Genomic DNA, 27,607 nt, shown 5'->3' on the forward strand with positions numbered 1-27,607 from the left:
CAGTCGCTTAACCAACTCAGCCACCCAGGCACCCAGATCTCTCTCCTTTCTGGCCTCCCCTAGGTGACTGTGAGTCCTTCACTGGAGCAGGCTGTGTCCATTTCACTTTTTGTCTCCAGGCCAGCTCAGGCACATAGTAAGTGCTTAACAAGTCCGTGTGGATTTTTTTTTTTTAAGTAAGTTCTACACCCAGTGTGGGGCTTGAACTCACGACCCCGAGATCAAGAGTCCCATGCTCTGCCAACTGAGCCAGCCAGGCGCCCCAAGTCTGTGTAGATTTGAACTGTCAAGGAGAAAAATGGTGGCAAAAGTATATAAATTACATCAAGAGATAAAAGGATACTGTAGGAGCCCCAGCTCAGGGTGTCAGGTGCCTGGGTCCCCTAGGTGGAGGGTAGGGAGCTTCCAGGGATGCTGCTGTAAGCAGTTGAAAAGGAGAAGCAATGGGCCCCACCTGTCCTGAGTGGCTCGAGCAGGATGCTGTTAAGCTGGGGCCAAGTTCAGACCCAGGAAGGAGGTCACCACCATCCCCAGGGCAAATGGGTGCCTGGTCCAGGCCCCAATGTCAATGGTGGGGTATCTCCCTGTACCCACCTCCCACGGGAGCCTCTCCTAGAGGGAAAACAGGAGACAGGAAGCTCTGGTCAGAAATCCCAAACTCAGGATTCACAGGGAGCCAGTGATTGCAAGGGCCTCTAGAAGGGGGAGCGGAGGGGGTGGGGGCTACATTGGGGGGAAATTACCTTTTGCCATCTCTTTTCTTTCTTTTTCTTTTTTTTTTTTTTAAGATTTTATTTATTTATTTGACAGAGAGAGACACAGCGAGAGAGGGAACACAAGCAGGGGGAGTGGGAGAGGGAGACGCAGGCTCCCTGTGGAGCAGGGAGCCCGATGCAGGGCTCGATCCCAGGACCCCGCGATCATGACCTGAGCCAAAGGCAGATGCTTAACGACTGAGCCACCCAGGTGCCCCGCCATCTCTTTTCTTAACTTCTGAATTTTGGACTATGTGAATATATAGCCTATAACCCAAAATAAATAAAAATGAAGATGTTCAAAGCGTCACCCCCAAGTTCCAAGAGCCAGCAGGAAGACTTCCAGGAAACCCACCTCCATTCTCTGTCTGACCTGGGCCTGAAGAGGTGAGAGAAGAAAGGGTGGTGGTACTCAGACCCTCTCCCTGGACTCAGAGGGAACACTAGGGAGTGGGGGGACAGGAAGACAATTGGACATAGGAGGGGCTACCAGCTGTGAATCCTAGGCCTCCTTCACCAGTATGCCCCCACCCACACCTTAACTGCTTCCTGGTGACTCATTCCCAGCTCTGCTGTGTGACTTTGCACAGAGTATAGACCTCTCTGGGCCTCTGGTTACTTCTTGTAAACAGAGTTCGCATCCCCTTCCCAGATTTCACTCTTGGCTCTGACTGTTCTTTAACCTTTTCCTGGCCCTCCACGACTGCAGTTGGGAGGGGTAGGAATACCACCCCATGCTAGCTGTGCCATCTTGTGGTTTGAAGCAAATAACAGGTAGTTCTGAAGGGCTTCCTCAGCCCCTCACTCCTGATAGGGCAGCAGGGCCGGGAGGGGTGGAGTCGGGCCAGAAGGGCTGACTCAGTGCAGCAACCACCCAGCCGGGTCACCCGCCGTGGGTGGGGTGCCAGGCCAGGCCCTCTGGGGTTCCCAGAGAATTCCTTCCCCATGCCATAAGCTGCCCCGGGCGGGCACCCCAGCCCGCAGTAACCACTTAGCCACCACCAGCGCTGCCACCTCAGGAGCCTTCACTCACACTTGCACTCTCCCACACACACACCAACACTCACCTCACACACACACACTCAGTCACACGCTCTCCCTCACACACTCACACCGACACTCTCCTCACATACTCACACATGCCACAGTCACATGCTCTCCCTCACACACTCACACTCCCCTCACACACCCACACCAACACTCTCCCTCATATACTCATGTACTCTCCCTCACACATGCTCTCTTACACACTCTCCCCTCACACACTTTCCCTCACACACTGTCTCACACACTCACTCTCACACACACACACACACTCACACCAACTCTCTCCTACACATTCACATACTCTACCTCACGCACTCTCTCCCTCACACACTCACACACTCTCCCTCACACATTCACGCTCTCACTCCTACACTCTCATCCACACCCTCACACCCCCTCACCCTCTCAGGAAGCCTGAAAGGAAACAATACTTGTTCTGTTTGCCTTCACCCCACCCCCGCGCCCCAGTCATCGATGCCATATCTATTTATTTCAGACATGGCTGACCACCGTCACATGCAAGGGACCAAAGAGGAAACGGACTGTAAGAATGTGGCCAGCTAACTTTAACACGCGCTCCTGGGCTGGTGAAGAGAGAGAGAAAAGAATTCCCTCTGGCCACAGAAGGAAGCGTGATTCCTTCTAATTTTGACCTCTTGAGAAAAAAGCACCCTTTCTGGAGTCCTGAAACAGGGGGACCTACCCCAGGTCTTCCCTCCCCCTGTGCCCTGAGGTGTGCGGGCAGGTAAGGTGTGAGCCCTCCGCAGGACCTTCACAAACGGAAGTGGAAAGCAGATGCCCTGGAGCAGGACCACTGGAGTCCTGGTTCTGGACTGGAGACCACTAGCCAGCTGTACAGAGAAGCTGCCCAGCCCCTCTGGCCCTCCGTGTTCCTGTGTGTAAAATAAGGGTCCAGCCCTGTATTAGTGAGATCCTGGCAGGAAACTGCCAGCACACCCCCAGCGAGGGTCTAAAGAGAGGTTAACAAATGCGTCCACCCACAGAGGTGCGGGCAGGGTCAAGGGCTCCCGAGAAGGGATGATGGTACAGCGCCCTGGAGCTAACAGCTGCGGAGAGCTGTTACCGCTCCAAGCCTGAAAAGTAGCCAATGGAACAAACCCCCGGACCTCTCTCTCCTCCTGCCCTCCAGTCTTACTAGGGCCTCTCCTTGCTCAGAGGGCAAGGGAGCCAAGTACTTCAGGCCACAGAGGTCAGCTCCCCAGGGCCCAGAGCAAGCCCAGAAGAGTAGACAGTGGACCTGGAAGGGTGAGTGGAGAATGTCTAGCATCAGGAACTACTTTGTAAAACCCTTAATTCAGTCAGCAAATATTCTCTGTAATTGTCTTTATTTGCATAGTCATGAGGGGTATGAATAAAGAGAAGTGCTTGTGGATCCAAAGAAATGACAATCTAATGGTGGATTTTGTTTTATAGGATGACGAAGGAGGGCACACTGATAAGGCAGAAGGTTTTATCAAGCTCTCCACAAATCATGCCTGAGGCCCCTCCCCAGCTGAAGTTGTTCAGTGCCCATTACACCCACTGGCCGGGAGGAAGAAGTACAGGAGGCTGGACTGAGCTGCCAAACCCCCTGAATTCTGAGTCGGAGTCGGGAATGATGGAGGTTACAGTGGAGGCTGACTATAGTTCCCAGTCACTCTGGGAGGTCACCCCATCCCTCTATCCAGGTCAGCATGTTGGAGCCCCCACGCTCCAGGGGCAGGCCTCTGGCAATTCGGCCTCTTTCCAGATTTGGGGAAAGGGCCTTGCACCATGAGGGGAAGCTGCCCAGGCCTCTGCACTTCATCTGCCAACAAGGGAGGCCGGTTAGAAGGAGAGGGGACATCATCCCAGTGGTCCTCTTGGGAAAGGGCACAGGAATGGAAAACCTCCCTGAGGCCAGGGCCTTTGTCTGGCAGGAGACCAAGATGATGATGTCAAGTCCACCTGGGCTGGGTCTTGGCCTCCAGCCATGCCCCGCACCCACCTTGGCAGGACTGAGGCCCTGTGAGCCGGCCCTTGCCTGGGCTGCCTGGCCAAAGCTGGGAATGGCTAAAATATAGGGGTCCCCACCAAACAGGACCTGCTCCTATGCCAGCTTTGCCAGCCTCTGTTTCTGGATCATTCAGAAGGAAGAGGTCCTGCAGCAAGGGGTGTGCCATGCCCTTCCGAGGGGGCAGGGAAGGGTCACAGCTGAGGCACTCTGGAGAGGAGAGGGAGAGAAAAGGCCTGCTGTTTGCCCAGGAGCCAACAGACACTAGGGCCCTTGTCCTGGGGCAGTGGGGGAGGCTGTGGCCAGATGGAGATGTGGGGGGGGGGGGGGCGCCGGGGAGGGACTCCCGGGCTGAGCAATCAGCCTCTTCCTCCCACACCCCCACCGAGCTCCTGGGGCTCTCTTCCTCTCCAGCCCAAGACAAAGAGAGGAGACTTACTGAGGCCTGGTGAAGCCTAGTCCCCAATCCCACCCCGACATCAGAAGCTCTGGAGGCAATCCCAGGGTACTCAGAAACACCCCCAAGTTGTTGAGCAAAGTGCTGCCTTCCTGAGGCCCCAGTGCCGTAAAGCCCTCTGGGTCTGGGCTGTCAAAGCTGGACAGGCTTTTCTCTGGAAGGGGCCCTCCTAGTCTGCAGTGAACAAACCCAGCCTCAGACCTTCAGGCCATTCTGGTGAGGAGGGCCGCGTTCAGCCATTTGACAGATATCTGTTGAGTCTGTGCTGTGTGCTGGCCACTCTGCAGGGGCAGCAGGATGAGAGCTCCCCGAGGGCCTCAGCCTCCCGGTGGCCAGGCCACCCAGCTCCTGCCCAGCCCCTGACCCAGAGCAGACCTTTGACAAACATGGGTTGGGCCAAGCTGGACCTTAGCAGCTCCTTCTTTGGTCGACCCTGCCATCATTCTCTGCCCTCTTTCTCAACTTAGCCACACCCAGGAGCAGCCCCCAGCACATCAGCCAGCGCTCAGTATTGTCCGGGGTTCGCCGGGTGGGGGATGGGGGGAGGGGGGACTAAGAGGAAGGCCCTCCAAGCCCTTGGAGCAGGAGCCCGGAAGGGGAAACTATTAATGACCGACCACTGCCAACACCTGTCGCCCACCCCTAGGTGGTGCTGTGGCTGCATTAGCGCCCTCAGTCTGGCCTCATCCCCGCCCCATTTTACAGAGGAGAAAACTGAGGCTCGCACGGCAGAGGGGACTCGAGAGCAATCAAATAGCTACTGGATCATTCCCATGCTACGGACGGAGTGGAACTCAGCGATCTAACAGGGCGGTGAAGATCGTGCAGGTAGTACAGTGTCCCCAGTTTTGCAGATAAGGAAAGCTCAGAGAGGTGAAGGAACTTGTTCAGTGCCACACAGCTAATAAGTGACAGAGCTGGGACCCAAACTCAGGCCTGCCTGACCCCCAGAGCCTGCTGGCTTAACCTTCCCTCTGCAGAAGGGTCGCAGACAGGGAATCTGGGAGGGGAATGTGTTCACCCACAAGTTATGCCCACCAGAGGGCAGTTCCTTTGCCTTCCCAGAACCTGCCTAGAACTCCTCTGTCAGTGGTGGCTGGGAGGAGCCTCTCGCCATTGGGACAGGGCCTGTGCCTCCAGCCTCCATCTAGATCTTTCCTCTGACTTCAACTTCAGTGGACCTGGCCTGGCTCCCTCCATCCTGAGCCAGGTAGGCCTCCATGTCCAGGATGGGCTCTCTCTGGGTACCACAGTCTGTGGGCCACAAGCAGGCTGCCCTTGTCCTGATTCCTGCAGACTCCAGCGCCAACCACCATGATCCATTAGCTCTCCCTTGGTCCCTACAGACAAAATGCACAGCAGGAGGAAAAGAAGTTAGACAGCAGGGAGGACTTCCAGGTTGTTGGGGATGGAAGATGCTGGGATGGGATGACAGAGGTTGTGGAGATCTGTAAGAGAGGAATATGCCAGGCTGTCCAAGTAAAAATCCAAATTCAGGGGTTCCAAACTAATTAGCTTCCTTTGGCTTCTCCAGCTCCCTCCCCTCGGGGCCTGACTGCTGGGAGTGGGAGCTGGAAGGCTGCCTCCAGAACCTGTTCAGACCTCCAACCAGGACACACCCAGCAGCTCACACTGTTCCCATTCAGAGCCAAGAAGAATAGCATTTCCTGAACCTTACTACAGTCCTTCCATGTCTCTATCAATGCACCGAATCTTCAAACGGCCCTATGGCAGGGGCACTGCTATTATGTCCACCGAAAGGTGAGGAAACGAAGACCCAAGGCCTTTTCCAGGACTCTCCATCTTCCCAATGTATATTCATCCTTCGGGGCTCAGCTTCAGTGTCCCCTCACCCCAGCAGGTCACACCGAGGACCTCTGCTCTCTGCGGGGCAGTCAGTGCACAGGGACTTCCACCAGGCTCTCCAAGGCGACCTGCCACTTCCTAGCTCTTCATCTTGAATAAACAACTTCCCTAAACCCCACTTCCCTTATCTGTCAGATGGGGATAATGACCTACCAGCCATAGGGGATGGTGCCGAGTATTCATCGAGATGACAGACATCTCTGATGCACCCTCCCCACACCAGTCAGTAGTTCTAGCACTGACTCACGTCCAAGGCCCCAGCTTCCTGCAGCTCTGAGCTCTGGTGACGGGCTCTCTTATCTTCATCCAGCTCCAGCCTTGTTTGGCCAACAGACTGGGGATCAGGAGGCTGGGCCTCGGAGACATGGAGTGCCAGGGGCTGAGGGCAGGGCCTGGCTGAGGACCAACACAGGCACAGAGGTGGGCACCAGGGACACCCGGGCCCTGGCCATACAGGGACCAGGGTGGAGGTGCCACCCAGCAGCTTATCTGTTGGGGGCTTACCAATCAGGGTAAGCCAAGCAGTACCTATTTACCCTCAGGGGCCAGAGGGAGGGTGGGCATCTTGTCCCAGCCTCCCCCCTGCATTCTGAGAGCCCAGGAAGCCACCTCCTGGCTTTGGGTCTAGTGGAGGAGGGGTTCAGTCTGGGAGACAAGGTGGGAAGGGGACCAAGAGAAGGATCAGGAACAGTTTGGGGGTAACATTTGGATAACTATTGCTGCATAACAAATTATCTAAAACTTAGTAGTGTGAAACCACCACCATTTTATTTTGCTCAGAGTTTTAGGAGTCAGGAATTTGGGAAGGGCCTGCTAGGCAGCTCTCACCTGGGGTCCCATATGAGTGCTGTCAGATGTCACCTGGGGCTGGAGGCATCTGAAAGGCTTGACAGGCTGGACGCCCAAGATAGCTCCTCCCATGGCTGGGAGCTCAGCTGAGGCTGTTTCGTGAGACCACCTCCATGTGGCCTCTCCAGCTTGGCAATCTTAGGGTGGTCTGACTTCTCACATGGGGGCTGGCTTATCCCAAAGCAACTGTCCTAAGAGAAGCAAGAGGAAGCTTTGTGGCCTTTTATAACTGAGCTTCCACAGTCTGATAGCATCGCTTCCACTGTATTTTACTGATGGAAGCAGCCACAGCCCTCCCAGATTCAAGGTGAGAAGGACATAGATCCCACCCCTCCCTGGGAAGAGTGCCAAAGGATATTGGGACCATGCTTTAGAACTACCACAGGTAACATCGAGGAACAGGTCTCTCCCCGTGCTAACTGGGACCTCACAGGTTATAGGCCCGAGGGATACCAAGAGACCTTAAGCCAGCACCCATCCTACAGATTTGAAGACAGGGGCCCTGAGAGTGCAGAGCTTGGCTCTCAGCACCTGCCCCTGCCCCATCCTGCCTGTCCATGACAGTGAAGACCGAGGAGTCCTCAGGCCCTGAGGCCCAGGGCCAGTCAGCGACTTGGAGAGGTATGTGGGGGGATGCGTATGCCAAAGGGGTAATCAAGTGTGTGCATGCATGTGTACAAGCACTGGCGTGTGTGGATGAACAGGGGAGGGTTACTCCACCCACTAGAAGATCCTGTGCCCCATTAGCACACTCCCCTCTTGTAGGACACAGATTTTGCAGCGCAGTGGGAAAGTTGAGGCAGGGCCATGGGGAGGATAGGGTTTCAAGAGGAAGGGGCTGAGTCAAGAGTGTGTGCTGAGCCAGAAAAAGGCCTATGGGTGTTGGAGGGACTAGGACCCTGGGCCTGGGGTCTCGGGGTTCAGGGGTCCCAAGAAGCAACATCACCAGAATTAGCAGCAGCTAATCATCAGAAACCGTTGACAGTTCCCTGGCAGCACAGGGAAACACCTGTGGCGGGGGTGGAGACTTGAGGGGTCAGGGAGGCCTGCAGAAACGCAGGGTCCTCGGTCCCTGCCCTGAGGCCAAGAGGTGAGACACCTCTTCAGCACCCCGCCTGTCCCTGCTGTCCCTGCAGCTGCCCTAGGCCTCCAGCCCAACCTCACAGCTCAGTAGCCACGGCAAGGCAGGCGAGGCGGGCCAGTGTCCCAGTGCGTGGCATCCTTCACCCAGCCTCCCTCATCCCCTCCAGGGGCAGGGACCCGTTCCCAGCCATATTTCGGACAGGCTCTCAGTAGAGCTTTGTTGAATGAATTAGGAGTGGGTGCGGGCTGGAGTGGGTGGTGAGCTGGGGTCAGCCCTGGCCCTGGCCCCCTGCTCCTCTGCTCAGCCTCCAGGGCCCCCTGCCCTCTCCAGGCCCACCCAGGCCCTCAGGCACTTCCTGAGCAGCAGGACATGTCCTGCCCTGCGTGCCCCTGGAAGGAGGTAGCTTATCAGAGGGGAAAGGACACTTTGTTCAGGCCTGGCCATCTGCCTGGGCTGGGGGTGTCCTGCTCAGGGCCTGGCAGGCAGAGCAGGCTGCTGCCTGCAGGAAGATCCCAGAGAGCAGATCAGGATGGAAGGCCTGGGGAGTGCAGATGAGCAAGGCTCTGTGTCCCGGGCCATGCCAGGACCTCCGGCCCTCTCAGAGGTCTACTCGGACCCTCGGTTCCCCTCCACCATTCTACTGTCTCTCCATTCGTCTCCTACCTCTCTGATGCCTGATGGGGTTTTTCAGTCACTCACTCCATTCATTCATTTAAGCAGTAGTTAAGGAACACTTGGAATGTGCTATAAGGTTCTAGGCCCTGGGTGGGGACGCAGCAGCAAGCAAAACAGGCAACAGTGCCTGCCCTCATGAAGCTTAAGTTCCAGTGGAGAGACAATAAACACATAAAAAATGAAACAGGGGGCACCTGGGTGGCTCAGTCGGTTAAGCTCAGGTCATGATCACATCAGGCTCCCTGTTCAGCAGGGAGTCTGCTCCTCCTTCTTCCTCTCCCTCCGCCCCTTCCCCGGCTTGTGCTCTCTCTCGCTCACTCTCTCGCTCAAATAAATAAAATCTCTTTAAAAAATGAAATAGGTGCTATGTTAGATGATGAAAGTGCTCTGAAGAAAATAAAGCAGGGCAGGGGCACAGGGATAGAGCCATCTGCAGGGGATGAAGGAGAATAGATGCTTTTTTTTCCCCCCCAACATATACAGTGGTTAAGAAACATCCCCTGAGAAGGTGACAGCTAAGCAAAGACCTCAAGGATGTAAGGAAGTGAATCACATAAATTCCTAGAGGCAGAGCCTCTAAGGCAGAGGGAACAGCAAGTGCAAAGGCCCTGAGGCAGGAGTGGGCGAAGTGTGTGCAAGGAACAGCAAAGAGGCTAGTGAGGCCAGAGCACACAGAGCAAGAAGGAGGGCAGGGGATGGGGTCAAAGATGGAGAGGCAACTGGATAAGGAGGGGCCTTGTCAGCCCTTGGAAGGACTTTGGCCCACATTTAGGTGATGGGGAACCAGTGCAGGGCTCTGAACAGAGGATTTATGCTTTAAAAAATAACAGTAGCTCATGTTACATAGTGTTTAATATGTATCAGCCACTTTTCTAAACACCAAACATGTATTAACCCGTTTAATCCTCCTAATAACCTTTATCAAAGATGATGAAACTGAGCTAGAGAGGTCTCTAAGTACTAGATGTTAGTAGCAACCTCCCCTAACTTGTGACAAACCAAAAATATCTCCAGACATTGCCAAATGGCTCCTGGCAGACAGAATAGCCCCCAGTTGAGAAAGACTACCCAAGTGTCCTCCTGTCCACCCCATCTGCCACTGTCCCAGCTCAGGCCCACAACCCTCTCACTATGACAGTTGTGACAGCCTCCTAATTGACCAATCGGGCCCCTGTCCTCTCCACTCCACCCTCCAGGGTACACCTTACCACGTCACTCTCCTAGCTTTTAGCCCACCCTCTATGGCTCCCAGGGCCCTGAGAATAAACACCAAGCCATTTAGGACGGTCTGAGTGGTCTTGTACAATCTGGCCCCTGCCTATTTCTCCAGCAATATCCTTGCCCGCCCCCCCAAGTCTAGCATGTGTTGAGCCTACTATGTGGCAGCCACCACGGGGGACACAGCTGACAGGCAGACCAATCCCCCCCAGGGCCTGTCTTCACCGTGTAAGGGTCCAGGGCAGGGGAGAGCAGGTGAACTCACAGATCCTGTTCATCCGGAGCCAGGGAGATGTGAGCGCTCCAGGAGGATAGGGGCTGGAGCTGAGAGATGTACAGGTTGGGCAGGAGTTATCCAGGGGGAGCAGGGAAGACCTGCAGTGGTGGGGCAGCATCTCTGAGAGGCCCGGGAAGCTGTGGCTCTGATTTGCGGCCCCAGGAAAGGCACGTGTGAAGAGGGATGGAGGGCAGGGAGCAAAGGGCTACACATGAACAGGTGGACTGAGCAGGAGGCCCAGGAGACGAGTCCGGGGTGGTTCAGTGAGCTGGACCGTGAGGTTGCGGTGCCGACTGGACACTGTCCCATCACCACGGGGCTCTCCTGGCAGGCAGGCCCCCCCCCCCCCACCCCCCCGGTCCCCCCCGTCCCCCCCCCCCCCCCCCCCCTTACTTCATCTGTCGAATTCCCCCTCCCCCTGCAAGCCCAAATCACAAATGGTGCCTCCTCCTTGAAGCCTTCTGGATTCCTCCCTGCTGGAATGACTGGCTTGGTCCAGTCCCGTGTGTCTCCAAACCAGTTTGGCGGGAACATCATCATCTGCTTTCATTGCAGGGGTCTGCTGTTACCCGACACCCCGACCGTGAATTTCCTGTGGGCAGGGAGGTGTCTTTTACCTTCTGTCTGCTCACAAACTAAATCAGAGCGCCTCCAGCAGACGTAGCCCCGACGGGCCTCGAGGCCTCAGGGAGCGGAAACGGCCTGCGTCCGGGCGGCGCCCCTGCTCGCCAGGTGCGCCGCCGCAGGGCCTGAGGGTGGGGGCAGGGGGGTCGCGGCCAGGCCGCATTTGCCTCCCCTCGGTGCGCACACGCCCGGCCGGCGGCAGCTGCCTCCTCCCGCCCTCGCGCTGCAGTCGCCCACGCGAGCCCCTGCCGCCCGCTGGTGACCCCTCCCCCGCCGCCCGCACACCCGCTCTGTCCTTCCCGGGGCCGTCCCTCTCCGCGCCCGCGCCCGGGGGCGAGGCTGGGAGGTTCCACGGGGGGGGGCGGGGACTGGCTGACCACAGCACAGAGGTGCGGGTCAGGGGGCGCTCCCTGGTGGGAGAGAGCACCCCCCCGGGTACCCTTGTACTAAATACAGCAGCCAGTGAGGCCCTGCCTCGCCACCCCAGTAGCCTCCCTGCTTCCGTCCCTGCCCCTTCAGTCTCTTGCCCCCTCAGCAGCCAAGGAAGACTTTTGAACCGTAAACCACATCATGTCTCTCCTCGCTCTGATCAAATTAGCCCTAGAAAAACCCAGCTGGGCAAAATACATGTCCTCTTCCTTCCCTCCTGACCTCACCTCTTATTCTTCCCGCTCCCACTCACTCCTCTCCCGCTGAGCCACGGGGGGGAGGGGGGGTGTCTTCTTCCGGTTCCTCACACAAGCCAGTGCCTCAGGGCACTTGCACTCGCTATTCCCTCTGCCATGATGCCCTTTCCCCAACACCCCCATGGCTCCCTCCCTCACTTCCTCCCATTCCTGCTTACACATCATCATCTCCTTAGAGCTGCCTTCCCACCCCATGGCTCTGTCTAAAACAGCATCCTGTTACCCAGCTTCATCTTTCTTCACAGTACTTGTCACCCCGATGTATTATCTGTTTATTGTCTATCCTTCTAGCAATATAATAAAATGCTAAAAAAAATAAAGTTCTGTACATCTTGTTCTATGCTCTATTCCCCAGTGCCTAGAATAAGAATGGGATGTAGTAGATGCTTGATAAGTATTTGTTCGATGCCAAATAGCACTTCATTCAGCCCACATGAGAAGCCCCATGAGTTGCCCATTTCACGGATGTGGAAATTGAGATTCAGAGAGGTATGGGACCTGTCTGTGGTCACATGAGCTTGTCAGCATTGGAGCTGCGGCTCCAGCCCAAAGAGTCTCTGCCCTCTGCCTCTGTTCTCCATTTCACTGCCCACCTGGAAAAGAATACAGGTGTTTTCGCCCTTCCCTTGCCCCGGGATAGGAAAGACACAACCAGTGACTCTAGACCCGGCCCAAGGCAGCATCTTCCTCAAAGGTCCTGCCCAGGAGCCCGCAGGGAAAGAGACCCCACCGGCTCCCCCCGCGGGCACACCCAGCTTTGACCCTGACCACTTTTCCTTGGGACCATCTGCCCCCCACCCCCAGCCATTCCCCTTCCACTTCCTTTCAGCCACCTCTGGGTCCCAAAATGCCCTCAGAATAATCTGGGGGCTGCTTTTCTTACCTCTATCCCACCAGAGATACAGTGAGAAAGAGACAAAGACACAGAAAGAGAAGCATGGTGGGGGGTGGGGGAGCACGAAACAGAGACACACACATGCAGAGACAACAGAGAAAGACAGAAGAAGATGGGATAGACGAGAAACCCAGAAAGGAGCTGAGACCTGGAGAGTTCCGGAAGTAATGGCTCCCCTCAAACCCGCAGGCCAGCCCAGGGCCACTGCCAACCCAACTGGCCCTTTGGAGTGAATTAGAGACAGGCACCCTGGCTGGGTTCCAGAGCCCTCGGGCCTTTGAGCCAAGCACACCGGTGCAGGGCCCAACCCAAGGGCAGCGACTGGCAGCCCTCCCCTGCTGTGTGCGCACGGAGGAGGAGGGCCACTTTCAACGCCACCCGGTCCTGAGGTCTGACCTACAGATGCACCAACAGTAGTCCCTGGAAGCCTCTGGGAAATGCCCGGCTCTCTCGCTGCGGGCTGTGAGCCTGAGCCCAGCCCTCTGCACTCACGCACTGGGCCTTCCCCCACAGTAGGTCCTTGGGCCGTGTCACCCCTGCCTTCGTCACCCATGAGTGTCAAACCGGGCCCATCCACAGAAACCCGCCGAGGACTCCAAGGGGCTGGGACGAGGCCCTCATCCCTGCACCAGTGCTCAGACCCCCTTCCTGCTCTTCCTGCTCCCACAGGCTACTTCCCGGCCTCCCAGACCTTCCTCTCTGTGGTTTATAGGCAATGCCAGGGGCACGGCGGGGGGGGGGGGGGGGGGTGGGGGGTAAGGAGGTGGCGTGACCCTCACTCGACAGAAAGAGAGAGAGAAGCAAAGAGGGGAGTGATCACCTCAGAGTCTCCCATCGGAAATCCAGGGTCCTTCCCCCTCCCTCCCCAGCAGCCACATCCCACCCTCCTGGGGGCTGAGGATGAGGTGCTCCTTCCCCAGTGGCCACTTGGCTCACACAGGTAGCCAAGGAGCCTGAGCTGCCAGTGGGGCCCAGCCTACCCCAAGCCAATGTGGGGCTGCCTGTGCACCCCACTGGCTGGCCCCACTCAGAGGGCAATGGGGGAGGGCAGAAGCTCTGTCCTGCAGTGCTCTGGGCCCTGGGATTCCTCACTCAAGCCTGGGCATGGCCTGGCACAAGGTCATAAGCTTATTAGGATGGGGGAGAGAGAGCAGGTATCCTCTCCGCGGGGTCCATGGGCAGTGCTACATCTGTGCTGGGGGAGATCAAAGGGCCCAGGTGGAACCAGGGAACCCCCACAGGCCACTGTCTGAGGCCCCCACCCTTCCCAACAGCCAACACTCTGGGAGGAAATAATCAGGGCACAGGTGAGTCATAGTGTCACAAGGCTGCTTCCTGGCTGACTCAGGGGACAGTCAGATGGCCCTTCCACTAGCCCCTAGCCCAGAGCCTGAGTCAAGGATTCCAGGCGAACAACACCTCCTGGTGTCCAAACTGGGCCTGGCCCGCCCTCCCACTGGATCCCCGAAAAGTCAGGTATGAGGGTGCCCCCTTCAGTACAGGCATGGCATTGTGCTCCCCTCCCCGACTCAAGCCTAATCTTGCTTCTGGGATTTAGAGTTGGGTCTTCTAGATGTCTGGATCTCCCTCTGACCAGGATCCCCTGAGGCACCTGGCACTGAGCATGGCACAGAGGGGCTGTGACCAGGGGCAGCAGGATGGGGCCCTGCCCCATCCCTGTAGCAGGGGCCCTCCTGCATCACCCTCCAGGGACCCTTTACCTGTCCGCAGCCCAGCCTTCCAAGCAGGTCCCCGTGGCCCCAAGGCCGCTTTCCTGGCTTTGTCCCTGTGCTGGCTGGGCAGGGACTTCCTGCTGGAGAATTCCCGGATCCTCCCCACGAGGTCTCGAGCCTGGCCTGGGAACTTAGGAGGGAGGGAAGTCAGGGATGCTCCTACTAACAGGGTCTGGTCTTGTGGTAGCAGGGGCTTTCCTGGCACTCTGACCCCAGCCCTTCCCCACCCCCAGGTCAGGTGCACCAAACCTCTTGTCCTCCAGCTCAGATGCCCCGCTGTGGCCCCTCTACTGGAACTCGGGCTCTGCCATTGGGGCTGCCACTCTGGGGGCTAGACTGAGGCCCTGGATAAACTGAGCTTGCTCCTAGCTTGAGGCCGAGGGGTGGGGTCCAGAGAGAGCCAAGGAGGCCAAAGTCAAAGTGGGCTTTATTAATAATAGCACAGGTCTGAGTGTGATGAGTGGGGACATTCTGCTGGGCAGGCCCATCCTGCAGACACATGGATACCATTGATCTCAAGACGCTTTGGGCCCAGGGGCATCTTGGATGTGCCCTCCTGAGAGGGAGGCTAAACCCCTCCTCGGGCTGAGGGGATCCGGGAGCAGGGCAGACTCGGGGCCAGCACGAACTTCACTCTGGCCAGTTCCCCATCTCATCCATCTCCTCCAGGAGCAAGTGCTGAGGGCAGAAATGGGTGAAGAAAGAAGCCTCAGCACCTTTGGGCTCTCCCTTCCTGCTCTGTACCCCTAGAAGCGTCCCACCTACCCCACAGAGATAAGCACCCTGAGGCCATTCCAGACCCTTCCCCATGTCCCCACAGCCAGCCTAGTCCACCAACCCTGAGCCACCTCCCTCCTGCTAAATGAGGGACCCTTCTCTCTCCAACTTGGTCGGGGGGTGGTCCTTGGAAGCCCCAGGAGTCAGGCACCCAAGCCAAGCCCTCCCCTCCCTCACCTCTGTCCTGGACACCACACCAAGGGGGCTCTGCACCCTTCCCTCCAGCCTAGGGTGGTGCTTCAGCTGCCTCAGCGCCCCTTCCCTAGGTCCCCAGCATTCCCCAAAGGCTGGGGGGTGGCTTCCTTCCCCCTCAGCCTGGTGTCCCTGAGGGCAGATAAGGAGAGAGTAGGGGGTGGTGATGAGGATAGGACCCTCGAAACACCCACAGCAGCAAGATATTCCTGAGGCAGCTCTGTCCCCCACATGAGGCCTGAGCTGGGCCCCGACCTGCCACTACCCAGAAACTCTCTAGAGACCCCCAATGCTGCTCAGGCTGCCCCAGGACTGTGACCCTTACCCCTGGGACAGGGGCAGACTGGCTCAGGGGTGGTTCTGGAGGGGAGAGGGAGGAGAAGAGGGTGGAAGGGTAACGAGAGATCCCTTTAGCGTGAAAAGGCAAAAGCCAGGGCCCCTCCAGAGCTGGGGCCACCCCTGTGGTTTAGGGTGCGGTGCACAGCCTTGTTCCCTAGAGCACAGAGGGGCCCGGTGACTCAGGCCTGTGGGCTCAGGACAATGAGAGGGCTGCCCCTCAGTGCCCAGGGGGCAGGCGATTCTGGTATTCACTCCCCCAGAGGGCTAAGTCCCATCCCTAACACTACAGTGCCCTTGACAGCTGGTGGGCATCCCCCTTCTTGTTTGATCCTTCAGTCGCTTCGGCCTTTTGGCTAAGATCAAGTGCTGTCTGATCCTCCCACCAGGCTCCCTTTACAGGTCAAGAAGCCAAGGCCTGCATCCAAAGCCACAGAGCAAATCCAGGCCAGGGCAGGGCTTCAACGAAAGCCTTTGGCCTCTGAACCCTACGCTCTTTCCTTTACTTTCCTACAAAAGGAAACTACATAGACTGTCAGGGCCAAATGTCCACGGAAGGAAAGAATGAGTTGATGAATGAATGCAAAGTAATTTAAAAGGACATCGACACATTTTCCAACAACAGATCCATCCATGTGCACTAAGACAAGCTGGGACAGGCCTGACCTTGAAGGCCAATGTCAAGGAGGGTGGGCAGTGGGTGGTCTGTGGAGTGACACAGCCGGGTAGCCTACGAGTGTTTGTGGGAGTAAGTGTGGGCAAGAATGGCAAAGAAAGGAGAAAAAGAGCAACATTATGAGGTCAAGTAAGAGACGGAGAGACAGACGGACAAGTGTGTGCGTGCAGGGGGTCAGGCTCCTACTCTCAGAAATACCACCACCAAGAAGGGATTCTGCCTTCCCTAGCCAGGCAGTGGGATGTTGGAGCCAGGGTCAGGGGCCTATGGAGGCAGGAGGCCCCACTTTCTCCAGTGCCCTCAGGCAGGGGGTAGTGGTCTGGGATAGGCCGGGGCATACCTGGCCGTCCACAATGCCTGCCTCCTCCAGGGTGATCTCTGGCTGGGTCAGCAGCTCCCGGCCCTCAAGGCTGCCCATCTTCCAGAGGCGGGACTCCCGTTGTACTGCCAGAAGCTTCTTTAACTCCGACTCCACGAAACCTGAGAGTCAGAGAGATGGGCATGGGGCAGGCAGGAGAGGGTGGAGCAACTTGCTGGGGATGGAAGGGAGAAGAGGGGGCTCTGGCTCTCCAGGCCTCATCCCAGCCCTGGGCAGTCCTTGGTCACCCCCAGCCTCGGCCCCTACATTTCCACTACCTGGAGCCGACCACACACCACCTCCCCACCTCCCTGACTTCCCCGGGAAACTCAATGGCCAGTGGGCTCCCTCCTGCATGCTTGAGTGTGAGTTTCCTCACCTCCTGGGGAGAGCACGCAAGGGGCAGACATCGCCCCCCACCTTCCACCAGCCACGGACTCAAGAGCAAGGATCTGGGACTACCCCAGCTGCCAAGGTTCAAGTCGCAGCTCTGCCGTGTACTAGCTGTGTGACCCTGGACAAGTTACTTGACCTCTCTGTGCCTCTGCTTCCTCACTATGAGGTAGAGATTATAATAGAGGACCTACCTCAGAGTTGTGATATGGCATTTCATGAAAAATGCTCAGAAGAGGGTCTGGTCCATAGTTATGGCTATGCAAATGTCAATAGGGATCACGTTATGTGATGTTACGCTATTACTGTCCTCACTCACCATGTCTGGGCAGCACAGGGGCACCGAACAAGTTAGAAGTCTGGGCTGGGAAAGGGTGATGCTCCTGGAGTGCAAGCCCTAGTCACCATCCCCACCTCATGCCTCCCAAACCTGGAGAAAGGAGGACTAGCTAGACTTCACCAGCCGAGCCACCCACGGGTGTGTCCCCCCCCCCTTCAGTGGTCATCTTAGGTCCTCTGGTCCCACCTGGTGGTAAGAACTGGTATCACACCCATGAGCCGTGGCCAAGGGGAGCCCCCTGGGCCTGAGGGCAGGTTGCGCCCCGCACTTACCCACCGTATCTGTTGACCTAAAAGTCTTATGCAGCGGTGACTGCAGGGTGACAATGCCTGGGACACAGAGCTTGAATGAGCTGTCCTCTTCCTCCATTTCCTCTTCCTTGCCTTTCTCCTCATCAGGCAAGCCTTCCTTGAGAGGAAACTGAGGGCATGCCGTGTCGCTGATCAGGTGAGGAGGACAGGGACCCAAGCCTGCAGCCCCACCCCCACCCCCAGATAAAACAAAAAGCAGGAGGGTACAGCTCCCCAAAGGTTAAGAGGCCCAGCCAAATGTGGGGAAGAGCCCCACCCAGGCTTCACACCCGCCTACTGCCCCAGCCTGGTCCCACAGACCTTGGCCATGGCTGATTTCTGAAGCTGCTTGTACAAGGTGAGGAGGCGGTTCCAAGGAGTTGCCCCCACCTTCAAAGAGGCCAGCCTGAGGTCTCCTGTGAAGGGGCAGTGTCACTGACAGGCTGATAGGAACAAGGGGCAGCCCAGGCCTAGCTAGGCCCAGCAGGGCGGGGGGCACTGGGTGGGCTGAAGTGAGGGCAAGGTCCCTCGTTTCCTTAGCAAACACCTCTTATGTACCAGGCACAGTACTAGGCGCTCTGCAACGAGCATCTCATTGACTCCTTGCAGCTGCACCTCTGAGATAGATACGGTTCCATTCTCATTCTATCCATAAGGAAACGGAGACGCGGAACGGTTGAGCAATTTGGCATAGTGCAGTGGAATGGATTCAAATCCAGCCAGCCTGCCCCCAGCATTCCCTCAAACCATTCTGTGTCCTTCCAGGCCCCACACCCCTGAGGAGTCTGAGGAAGAGGGCCTATTTCTGGCACTGCCCCAATGCCTGTGGCCACCACACTCACCGTCAAGCAGACACTCCTCCTCCTCCCTGGTGAAGGTCTTGGGGCTGACCTCCAGCGGCCGCATGGCCCTGTGTGGGCATCCTTGTTCCACCTCCAAGGCTTGGGCAAAGTGGCCCCTGACCCCAAAGCATAGTCAGATGGGGGTGGCAGATGGAGCCAGAGATGTGGCAAAGGCCCCCTAAACCCCCCAAGCCCCCCAAGGCCCACCCACAGGCCCTGCTCAGCCCCCTCCACCCTCCTGCCTCCAACAGTTCCCTGCTTGGTCCTCTGGGGTCTTCATCAGACAGGGGTGGGCCCCCATCCTCACAAAGAGTGGCGCCACGTCCAAATGGGAGTGGGAGGCAGGAGGGAGAGAGTGAGGAGGGAAGGCACGGTGGAGAGAGGACCAGGAAGGAGCTGGGAAGCAATGCAGTCTGGCTCGCCCTGGTGCCCTCCCCACCCCCAGTGCCCAGCCTGCCCCTGTCTCATCTCTGGTGCCTCCACCCACAACCCCTGACCTGTGGGAAGACCCACCCCATCTCTGGTTCCCTCCCCCCAAACCCCCCTGCCGACCCCCCCAGCCCACCCCCGGCCCCCAGGCTCCTTCCTACCCTTGATGCATCTGTCCCTTCCCGACCCAGGTAGGGGCCTTATTCCCATCCTCTACCCATCTGAAGACCCACATTCCTGGGCCCTCCACAATTTGGGTCCTCCCATCTGAGCCCCATATCCTTGCCCCAGTACCCCCATCCCAGGCCCCTGCCCGCCATCCCCACAGCCCAGTCCCTTACCTGTCTGAGGTCCTCGTATCCCCGGAGGCCTCCCCCACCGCCTGGCTCCCCCTGGACAGGATGGGCTTCACCTCTCCACCCTGGGCCCCCACCCTCAGGACCTCCATGGGCATGGGGGTCTGGGCCCCCGTGTCCCCCATCCCTAGCCCCGAGGGATCGTGCCGTGGCAAGGCCACAGACAGCGTGTAGGGCAGTGTGGTGGGCAGCTTTGGCTCCTTCCTCCCCACTCCTCCCTGGCGGTTCATCATCAGGGGGGTGGCATCTTGCTCTTGTGAGGGGCATGCCCGCCTCCACATCCGGGCCTTGTCAGAGCTCTTTGGGCTGCCCCTGCTCCCCACCAGGCTACGGAAAAAGCAGAACATGGAGGAGCGGCCCAAAATTCGGGACTGAGGGGTTGGAGCTGGGGCCTCCATCCTGAGAGAGACCCTGACTCAGAGGGAGGGGCCGCAGCAGCCACCCCACCAACTGCTTAAGAACAGGAGGAGTTGGAAACTTCCAGGAGTTCTAGAAGGCAAAGGTCAGGTGGTGGTGGTGGGGGGTGATGGGGAGGCTGGGAGGAAGACATGGTACGGGGAGTTAGCTGGGGGCAGAGAGGGCAGCGGATCGATGAGGCAGGGGAAGGAGGTATGGGAGGCAGATTTGGGGTAGCTGATGAGGCTTCAGGAGGCATGGGGGCTGGGGGGCAGGCAGAGGAAGCTGGGGGTCCCTGGACCGAGAAAGGGGCAGGGGCTCTTGGGGCCTCTGCACACACCTCTCTCCAGCTGGCTTGTCCTTCCCTGGTCCCGGGGGCTGCCTCTGCCCTGGAGAACCATTCCCCACAGCCAGATAGTATCTGTCTTCCCTCTTTTCTCTCCTCTCGGCATCCACTGGCACGTGCCCAGGTGGTACCCAGACACCCCTGTTTTCATCTCTGTTTACCTGCCTATCACTTCAGGATTTCAAATCTCCACCAAGGTGCCTTGTGCACGTCTTAATTGCATGTTGAATCTCAATGAGTATTATTATTCCCCATGGCATCTAGAGACTTGATTATATACCCAGCTTAGTGACCTTGGGAGTTCCTTAAACCCACCGAGCCTCAGTTTGTTCATCTGTAAAACAGGTGTAGTGGACAGCACCCACTTCCAAGGGTTACTGAAAAAATTCAATGGGACAACGGCCCATCGCCCAAGTGCAAGGCATACTGTAGTGCTTAAGACACTCTGCCATCCTGGCTTTTTTATTGGTTTTGACTCATGAAAGGGGGTGAAGATCAAAGACCAGGAGTGGGAGAAGGGGAGCCATGCCACCTGACTGGGGCCTGACTGGGGGCCAAGTGTGGGGGGTGGAGCGTCTCCCCCGCGGATGAGCCCAGACCGACCCCCAGGCTGTAGGCCCTGCATCCGCATCCGGCGGCTACACAGCAACTTCCTCTAGAGGGAGCTGATTGGAGCCGGGAGCTGCCGGCACCTCTAGGATCACCGCAGCCTCGCGGGTCCCTAGGGCCCCGCAGGGACAAGCGGCGGCTGCATCCAGACACCAGGACTGCGCTGACGCCTGTTCCTGGAAGCCGGGCCTGGGCACCCGACCCCCCGGGAGCAGCCGCTGGCCTCTCAGGATCTCTGGCCTCGGCCCTGTGAGCCATCCGGGCCTGGGCTAGGATCCCGGCAGGTAAGGTGGGAGGGTCTGGCCCATCCTCCCAGCTTTCGGCGGCCCCAGGCCCAAGGGGATACAAGGAGCCCGCAGGCAGCCGGGTGGGGAGGGGGAGGTCTGGAGGCTTGCCTGGGCAGCTTCGCCAACCCCTGCTGAGGGCTTGATCCAGCCAGGGCTCCCCCTGGTTGCCCCTCACACAGCTCCCCCAGCCCCCCTGCCCCGGCCCCGGCCCTGCCCTGGCCCTGGGCGCCAAAGAATCGGGTGCCAAAGAACCAGGTCCTTTAGCAGTCTGGGGGGTTGGGAGTGGAGGTCAGAGCCAAGGTCAAGGGCAGGGAGAGAACTTTCATCATGCTTCCTGTGCCCCAGGAGCCTTAGACTGGGTCTGCTGCCCAACCAGGCATCTCCCCCTTGGGGAACATCCTAGGCCCAGCAAGTGGAGAGCAGGGGACTCCCCTTACCAGGAAGTCTGGTCACTTGGATGAGGGCAGGGGTAGGCCCAGGGCGGCATAGGCCTCTGGCCCTGGGGGCCGCTCTGACGTCCCACCTACTCCCCAGCAGCGAGCCCCTGGGGTAGCGGTGGATGGAGTTGGTGGTGCAGTCAGCATCCTCCTGCCCTGCTGTCCCGGGGGTGCCGGTTTTGCTCGGGGGACCAGGGGAGAGGGAAGGGCATCTTGTTCCGGAAGGAGCAGGAGGGATGGGGGTGTGCCAAGCAAAGGTCTCTTCCATGCTGGCACCCAGGGCTGGAAGAGGGGAGGGTCTGCCTTCCCCCTTATCCCTGCCCCCAGGAGGTGGAGGGGTGGAGAGCCCTCCCTCACCCCTTCCTGAGAGCTCTCGCGCTGGGGCCCTTTCGAAAATGGCCCCGGGCCAGAGAGGCAGGAGGAAGGCAGGGAGGGTACTCAGGTCCTCCCTGAGAGGAGGTGGCTGTGCTTGGCCCGGGGTAGGACTGCACCTTCCACAGGGGAAGGAGGAGGGGCACTTCCCCAAAAGGCTGATGGAGGCAGCTTTGGGGGGGTGGGTATGAAGAGATGCAAATTGAAAGTGAAACAGCTCACATCCAGGAAATACTCCCTGTGTCGAGGGTTCACAGAGCAGATGAGGGCTGTGGCCAGGACTAAGCAAAGAGGAAAACGGGCTGGGGACAGGAGAGCAGGTATGTTGTGGGGTACATGCGTGAGGTGGGGGGGGGGGGGGGGGGAGCTGTGGAGACAGCTTCCTCAGCTCACAGCAAGGCAGGAATGGTAGAGCACAGGTGGGATGTCACCAGGTAACCACAAACTGAAAATAAGTCTTAAATGAGTATCGAGGGTATGAACTGCTGAAAATTCAGATTACCAACCTGACTTCTGATTAGCTATGTGGCCCTTGGGCCCTAACTTCTTGGTGCCTCACTTTCCCCCCCTGTAAAATGGGTACGATGATGCTTGCCTTGCTGGGTGAATATAACGTTTTCAGTGTCTGACAGCCCTGGAGGAGTGATCGAAGGAAGGAAGGCATAGATGCTCGGGCACCATCTGGGGCTGACGGGCCTGAGCTGGCAAACAGGCGTGCTCTGGCCAGCCAAGGGGAAGTGGGACCTTCGAGCACAGCTTGCATGGGTCACTGGCTAGAAGGTGGCAATCCTGCGGTAAGCGTGTGCTAGGTAGAGTGCAGGAGGCCCCAGGAGCAGCGGGAAGAACCCCCCAGCCTCTAAACTCGCCTCATTTGCCCAGGAGTGAGGTGAATTATGACTTGAGATCCACGAGGGCACTGCGGCCGTCACCCCTCCCCAGGGCCCTGGCTGCAGGCTCCGGGTCCCTAGGTATGAATCCCGACTGCCCTGCCTTTCTCCCACTCTCTTGAAGGATTGCTAGTGAAATGCTCAGGAAGTTCTGATTCTGCCAGTAGGTGCCACAGGGACCCAAGGTGGTGAAATGAGAGGCGGCTGGAGCTAGGACCACGGGGTCTTTGGGGAATGGGGGACCCCCTCCTCTCTCTGTGGCTGTGGGACCCTCTCATCAACAGCCCCTGCCCGTCCCCATCTCTGCTTTTTCTCACCTATCCCCACAGGCTAACCCTGTCCTCCACTGGGACCTGAGAAATGGCATCTGGGCAAGGCCCAGGTCCTCCCAGGCAGGGGTGTGGAGAGCCGGCCCTGTCTTCTACTTCCGGTAAGGGTCTCTCTGCCCCTCGCCCATCCCATAACCACCAGGACTGTCTGAGAGGGTGGTGAGAGCAGAAGTGGACAGGGCCAGGCAGGACTTACAGGCAGGCTCTCCTGTCCCCGTTCACTCACCTTGGATAAAGGAGAATATGGTCTCCCCACCTGGTGCAGGTGGGTGCAGGTGGCCTCAGAAGCTGGAGTGCAGTCCAGGTTAAGCCCTGGAAGTGGGGAGGAGGTTGGGCCTGGGGGGCAGGGGCAGAGGCTAGGAGAGGCCCGGGAGGGAGTGTGAGGTGGGCACAGCGCCATGCCAAGGAAGAAGAGCAGGAAGAGGTGAGGAGAGGCCAGAAGAGTGGGGTGTGGCTATCCTATTCCTACAGTAGGAGAAAGAAGGAAGTTCCTAGGCTTATCACCCCGTCGGGCCTGCTAACTGGCGAAAGCGATTGTTAGGACTTTGGGGAGGAAGTAAGATGGCTGCCCTTCTTTCCTCTTCCAAGGGGACCATCAGGGACGCCTGCAGTCCCCAGCCCACTACAGACTGCTCCCTGGGCTTTGGGTTCAGTGCCCCGTCTGTCACTATGTCCCTATGTGACTTTTCTGGGCCCAAAGCTACAATTTCAAATTCTGTTTCCCACATTCCCTGAGCCATAAGAGCTGGTTACCTGTACACACTAAAACTCACACTAAAAATCCCACATGCCTGGCTTATGTCCTGGTTCTTTCTAACCGTGTGACCTCATACAAGTTATGTAAACACCCCGTGCCTCGGCCTCCCCATCTGTAAACTGGGGTTCACCTACTCCACAAGGCTGTTGTGAGGATGATCCTGCACCCAGTAAGCACTAACCATTAACTAAGGGCTAGAGTTAGGGACGCTTCTGTCTGGGGGACAGGACAGCTGAGGCCTTGAGGAAGAGTGACTCATGCACAAAGCATGGGGCTGCCCGGTCCAGCCCTTCCTCCCTGACTCCTGGCTTTGATCCTCAGAGGAGCAGGTAGCCCGGGACACCGAGGAGGTTTTCCGCAGCTATGTTTTTTACCGCCATCGGCAGGAGCAGGAGGCTGAGGGGGCGGCTGCACCTGCTGACCCAGAAATGGTCTCCTTGTCCCTAGAACCTAGCAGGTGAGCAAGAGGCCCCTGGGCCCACAGGGCCATCTCCAGGGAAGTGGAGGCTCACATGGAGTCACTGCCCTGCAGGTCCAGGGAGCTGGGGAGGCCTCGGCGGGGGGGTGGGGTGGGGGGATGGGTCTTGTCCTTCTCCCATCATTGCCTTTTTCATTTTGGGCTTCCACCCGCATCTGGGACCTTGCACCCTTTATAGCGCATGCCTGTCCCGTGACCCTGGGCTCGGCCCTCATGTCTGAACACTGTCAGGAACCTCCAGGGAGGGGTCCACAAGGCTGGGGGCATCTTAGGCAGAACCTCTTTTCCGTGAGCCCAGGTCCCAGCCCTGCCTGCCCTGGGCCTGCTCACCTCCCTGGCTCCTGTTCCTCCAGCACCATGGGGCAGGTGGGTCGGCAGCTCGCCATCATCGGGGACGACATCAACCAGCGCTACGACTCCGAGTTCCAGACCATGCTGCAGCACCTACAGCCTACAGCAGAGAACGCCTATGAGTATTTCACCAAGATTGCCTCGAGGTAGTCCTGGCCCCGGCCTCTCCGCTATGCTCTCGCCCTCACACTGTGTCCTGCCCGTGGGATGGGAGACCCACGCTTCTCTGTCAGCGTCAAGAGACATGTGTGCCATTCCCGTATCTGCTGTTAGCTCACGCGTGGTCTTGGGCCCCTGTCTTTTTCTCTCTGGGCCCCAGACTCCTCATCTTCAGTGTAGAAGCTCACAACTCCTGTGAGCTGGGGCACTGAGGACTTGACCGGATAGATCGGGGACTAGAGAGGTGCCTAGTATGGGGCTGGCCCCATAGCTCCCCAGCCCCGCTGAGACACAGTTGTCCTTCCAATTCAGAATCATATTCCTACCAAAGACGGTCAGGTTGCTCGTGTCCTGGAAATGGCTTCCCTTTGCTACAATCTGGTGTCCGAGAGGCGTTCGGTGAGAGAGACCACGTGCCTGGGTCAAATCTCAGCTTTGCCACTTACGGGCTTTGTGAAGCCCTCTGGCCCTCAGGCCCCATGTCTATAAAATAGAGGAAGTAGGCTCAGAACAGTGGCCGTACTAATGGTGTCGTCTGTTGTTAAATCTGGGTTAGGAGTCGGCCTCGAGGTGACTGACACTGGGGTGAGGATGGGGGTTAGGTGACAGATTTAGGGTTAGCGCTCAGAGCCCAAACGGCCTGCCCCGTCCTTCGAGGCCGCCCCCGCCCCACTCGGATTCCAGGACCTGTCCTAACCTCCTCTTTGTCCTTCTCTCTCTGCTGTCTCGGGCTGCCAGGCCAGCAGCAACAGCCACAGGTAATCTCCCTGCTGCGTCTGTCTGCTTGCTGCCCTCCCTGCCCTCTGTCCTTCAGCGCTCACCACGCTGCGGCCACAACCCCAGCGGCAGCATCGCGCTCATACGCCCTCTGAGTTTTCTCCTTTCACAGAGATGCAGGCTCTTCCCAAACTGAGGCCAGGCTGGGGCAGCCTCTGCCACCTTGGTTCACAGCTCAGCCGTTCTGCTTTCCAGCTGGGAGCGGGGCGGGTGGCCACCAGACAGTGGGAGAGGAAGAGCAGGCTGCAGGGCCTTCTGGGGGACTCCGCTGACAGGATCACCACTCTGCCTGCAGCCTGTTTGAGAGCGGCATCAACTGGGGCCGAGTGGTGGCTCTCCTGGGCTTCGGCTACCGCCTGGCCCTGCACGTCTACCAGCGTGGCCTGACCGGCTTCCTGGGCCAGGTGACGCGCTTCGTGGCCGACTTCATGCTGCATCACTGCATTGCCCGGTGGATTGCGCAGAGGGGCGGCTGGGTAAGTGCTGCCGCTCTCCCGGCCCCGCCCCAGCCCTGGCCTGCCCCTATTTGCTCTCAGCCCCTCTGTGACCACTCCGTCTCTCCTGGCAGGTGGCAGCCCTGAACTTGGGAAATGGCCCCATCCTGAACGTGCTGATAGTTCTGTCTGTGGTTCTGTTGGGCCAGTTTGTGGTACGAAGATTCTTCAAATCATGACTCCCAGAGGGGCCCTTTGGGGTCCTAGCAGACACCCCTGCCTGGACTTCAGCCAAGCCTTCTCCCCTCACCCCTCCCCTGCAGGGGCCCTCCCTCAAGAATACAGAAGCTTTAGCAAGTGGGCACTCCAGCTTTCGGAGGGCCCCTGCCCAGGGGTCAGTCAGGCTGCCGGGGTGCCCCAACATTGCATGGTGCTAATGGGCTCCCTCTCTGGGCCCCATCCTGTCAGAGAGGGGCTGTAGCCTTCTTCCTCAGCTCTCTGGGACTCCCTCAGCCCTGTCTATTGGACGCTGGGGAGATTGACAACTTGGGGAAGCAAGAGGCTGAAAGTCACTTCCCCCCAAATTTTTAATGGTTATATCTTTTTAGAATGCCCTTGGAAGGACTCTCCCCGCCCCCCATTCCCACCACTCTGCCCAAGTCAGGATGTCTGGGATGTGGGGGTTAGTAGGCCACTCTGTGTTTCCCAGGATTCAGCTGTTCTAGAAGGTCAGAGCTTGATTGCTGGGCCTGGAGCCCAGTCCTGGCCCTTCCTAAGCTCTCCCCTGGCTCCCCCTCCCCCCACCCCATAATGCCTTTGCAGTGGACTCTCAGGGATTCTGGGCCTGGGTGTGGGACAGGGATGGAGTGGGGGTGCAGACCAGAGTTGTCAGAACTTCATCAGTACCCCCCTGCCTCCCGAGATCCTCAGTGCTTTCCCTTCCCCTCATCTATTACCACTTAAACCCAACCTATTCACTACAAGTGAAGCCCACCCTGCCCCCATCACTCCAGATAAGAAAGGAGGGGTCTTGGGTAAGTGCAGTGCTAAGGTCCCCTCCTTGCCCAGACTATAGACTTTAGGACTGGTTTGTTATTGTCAGGGAAAGGGGGTAAGGAGCTCATCTTGAGGTTTCTGAGTGAGAAAAGGGCTGTCAATGTCACTAGGAACCCCAGAGTTGGGCTCCTCCCTCATGGCCTGGGCACAGTGTAATCTGGGGGTGTGGATGGGGAAACTGTGAATACTTGAACTCTATCCCCCATCTGCACCCCCCACTCTCCACACTCCTCACCTGCCTAACCCCCTCCTGTGCGTGGGGGTGGGAATGCCTTGTCTATCTTGCACAGCCTAGAGGTTTGGGGGTAAGGAGAGAGAAGTTCTTGATTAAGCCAAATGCAGGGAGGGGATGCAGATGGAGCCCACTGGCCAGCCCTTACCCTGAGTGTGTCTGAAAATAAACTGCAATCCCCTGGTTCCTGTGTGATAATTTTTGTATCCTCTGTTACCCCTCTCTCCACCAGGCTGGATTAGGGGAACCTGGGCGTGCCTGGCATTCACACGGTTTATTATTGAATAAGAGCTCATACTAGGCCTTCACAATCCTGTAGAAGGCTGGGTGTGGTTTTCCCAGGCCCCAGCTCCCTACAAGGCTTCGGCCCCTCCCCACCTCTCCTAGACCCTTCTCCAGGCGCCTCCCTCATCTTTGTGTCCCAGGCAAGTTTCCCACCCCTTAGGAAGTTGGGGGACCCCAAACTGCTGGGCTCTGGCTGTGGATCTGGTAGAGCAGTTGTGCATGTCTGGGGACTCCCAGAGGCCACCTCAGGACTGATTTGAATGCCCC

General features: G+C 58.1%; 2 protein-coding genes across 3 annotated transcripts; one reads left to right on the forward strand and one right to left on the reverse strand.

Moving 5' to 3' along the window:
- Positions 1-14,789: 14,789 nt before the first annotated feature.
- LOC116635818 (gametogenetin-binding protein 1-like) lies at positions 14,790-19,546 on the reverse strand. The gene is made up of 6 exons (XM_032410123.1): positions 19,134-19,546; positions 18,364-18,479; positions 17,843-17,937; positions 17,504-17,651; positions 16,481-16,620; positions 14,790-14,837 (listed from the first exon to the last, which is right to left on the reverse strand). Exons 1-6 carry the CDS (start codon positions 19,544-19,546, stop codon positions 14,790-14,792), a joined length of 960 nt encoding a protein of 319 aa, XP_032266014.1.
- A 1,032-nt stretch (positions 19,547-20,578) lies between these two features.
- BAK1 (BCL2 antagonist/killer 1) lies at positions 20,579-27,253 on the forward strand. Of its 2 annotated transcripts, none has more exons than XM_032410010.1 (6): positions 20,579-20,783; positions 22,812-22,912; positions 23,890-24,025; positions 24,400-24,543; positions 25,629-25,809; positions 25,902-27,253. In XM_032410010.1, exons 2-6 carry the CDS (start codon positions 22,843-22,845, stop codon positions 26,004-26,006), a joined length of 636 nt encoding a protein of 211 aa, XP_032265901.1. In that variant the 5' UTR covers positions 20,579-20,783; positions 22,812-22,842; the 3' UTR covers positions 26,007-27,253. The 2 variants fall into 2 exon arrangements, with proteins under 2 accessions (XP_032265901.1, XP_032265902.1); XM_032410011.1 differs by lacking the exon at positions 20,579-20,783 and adding an exon at positions 20,999-21,915.
- The last annotated feature ends 354 nt before the right edge of the window (positions 27,254-27,607 follow it).

Source organism: Phoca vitulina, unplaced genomic scaffold (genome assembly GCF_004348235.1).
Source record: "Phoca vitulina isolate PV1807 unplaced genomic scaffold, GSC_HSeal_1.0 scaffold11, whole genome shotgun sequence".
NCBI lineage: Eukaryota > Metazoa > Chordata > Mammalia > Carnivora > Phocidae > Phoca > Phoca vitulina.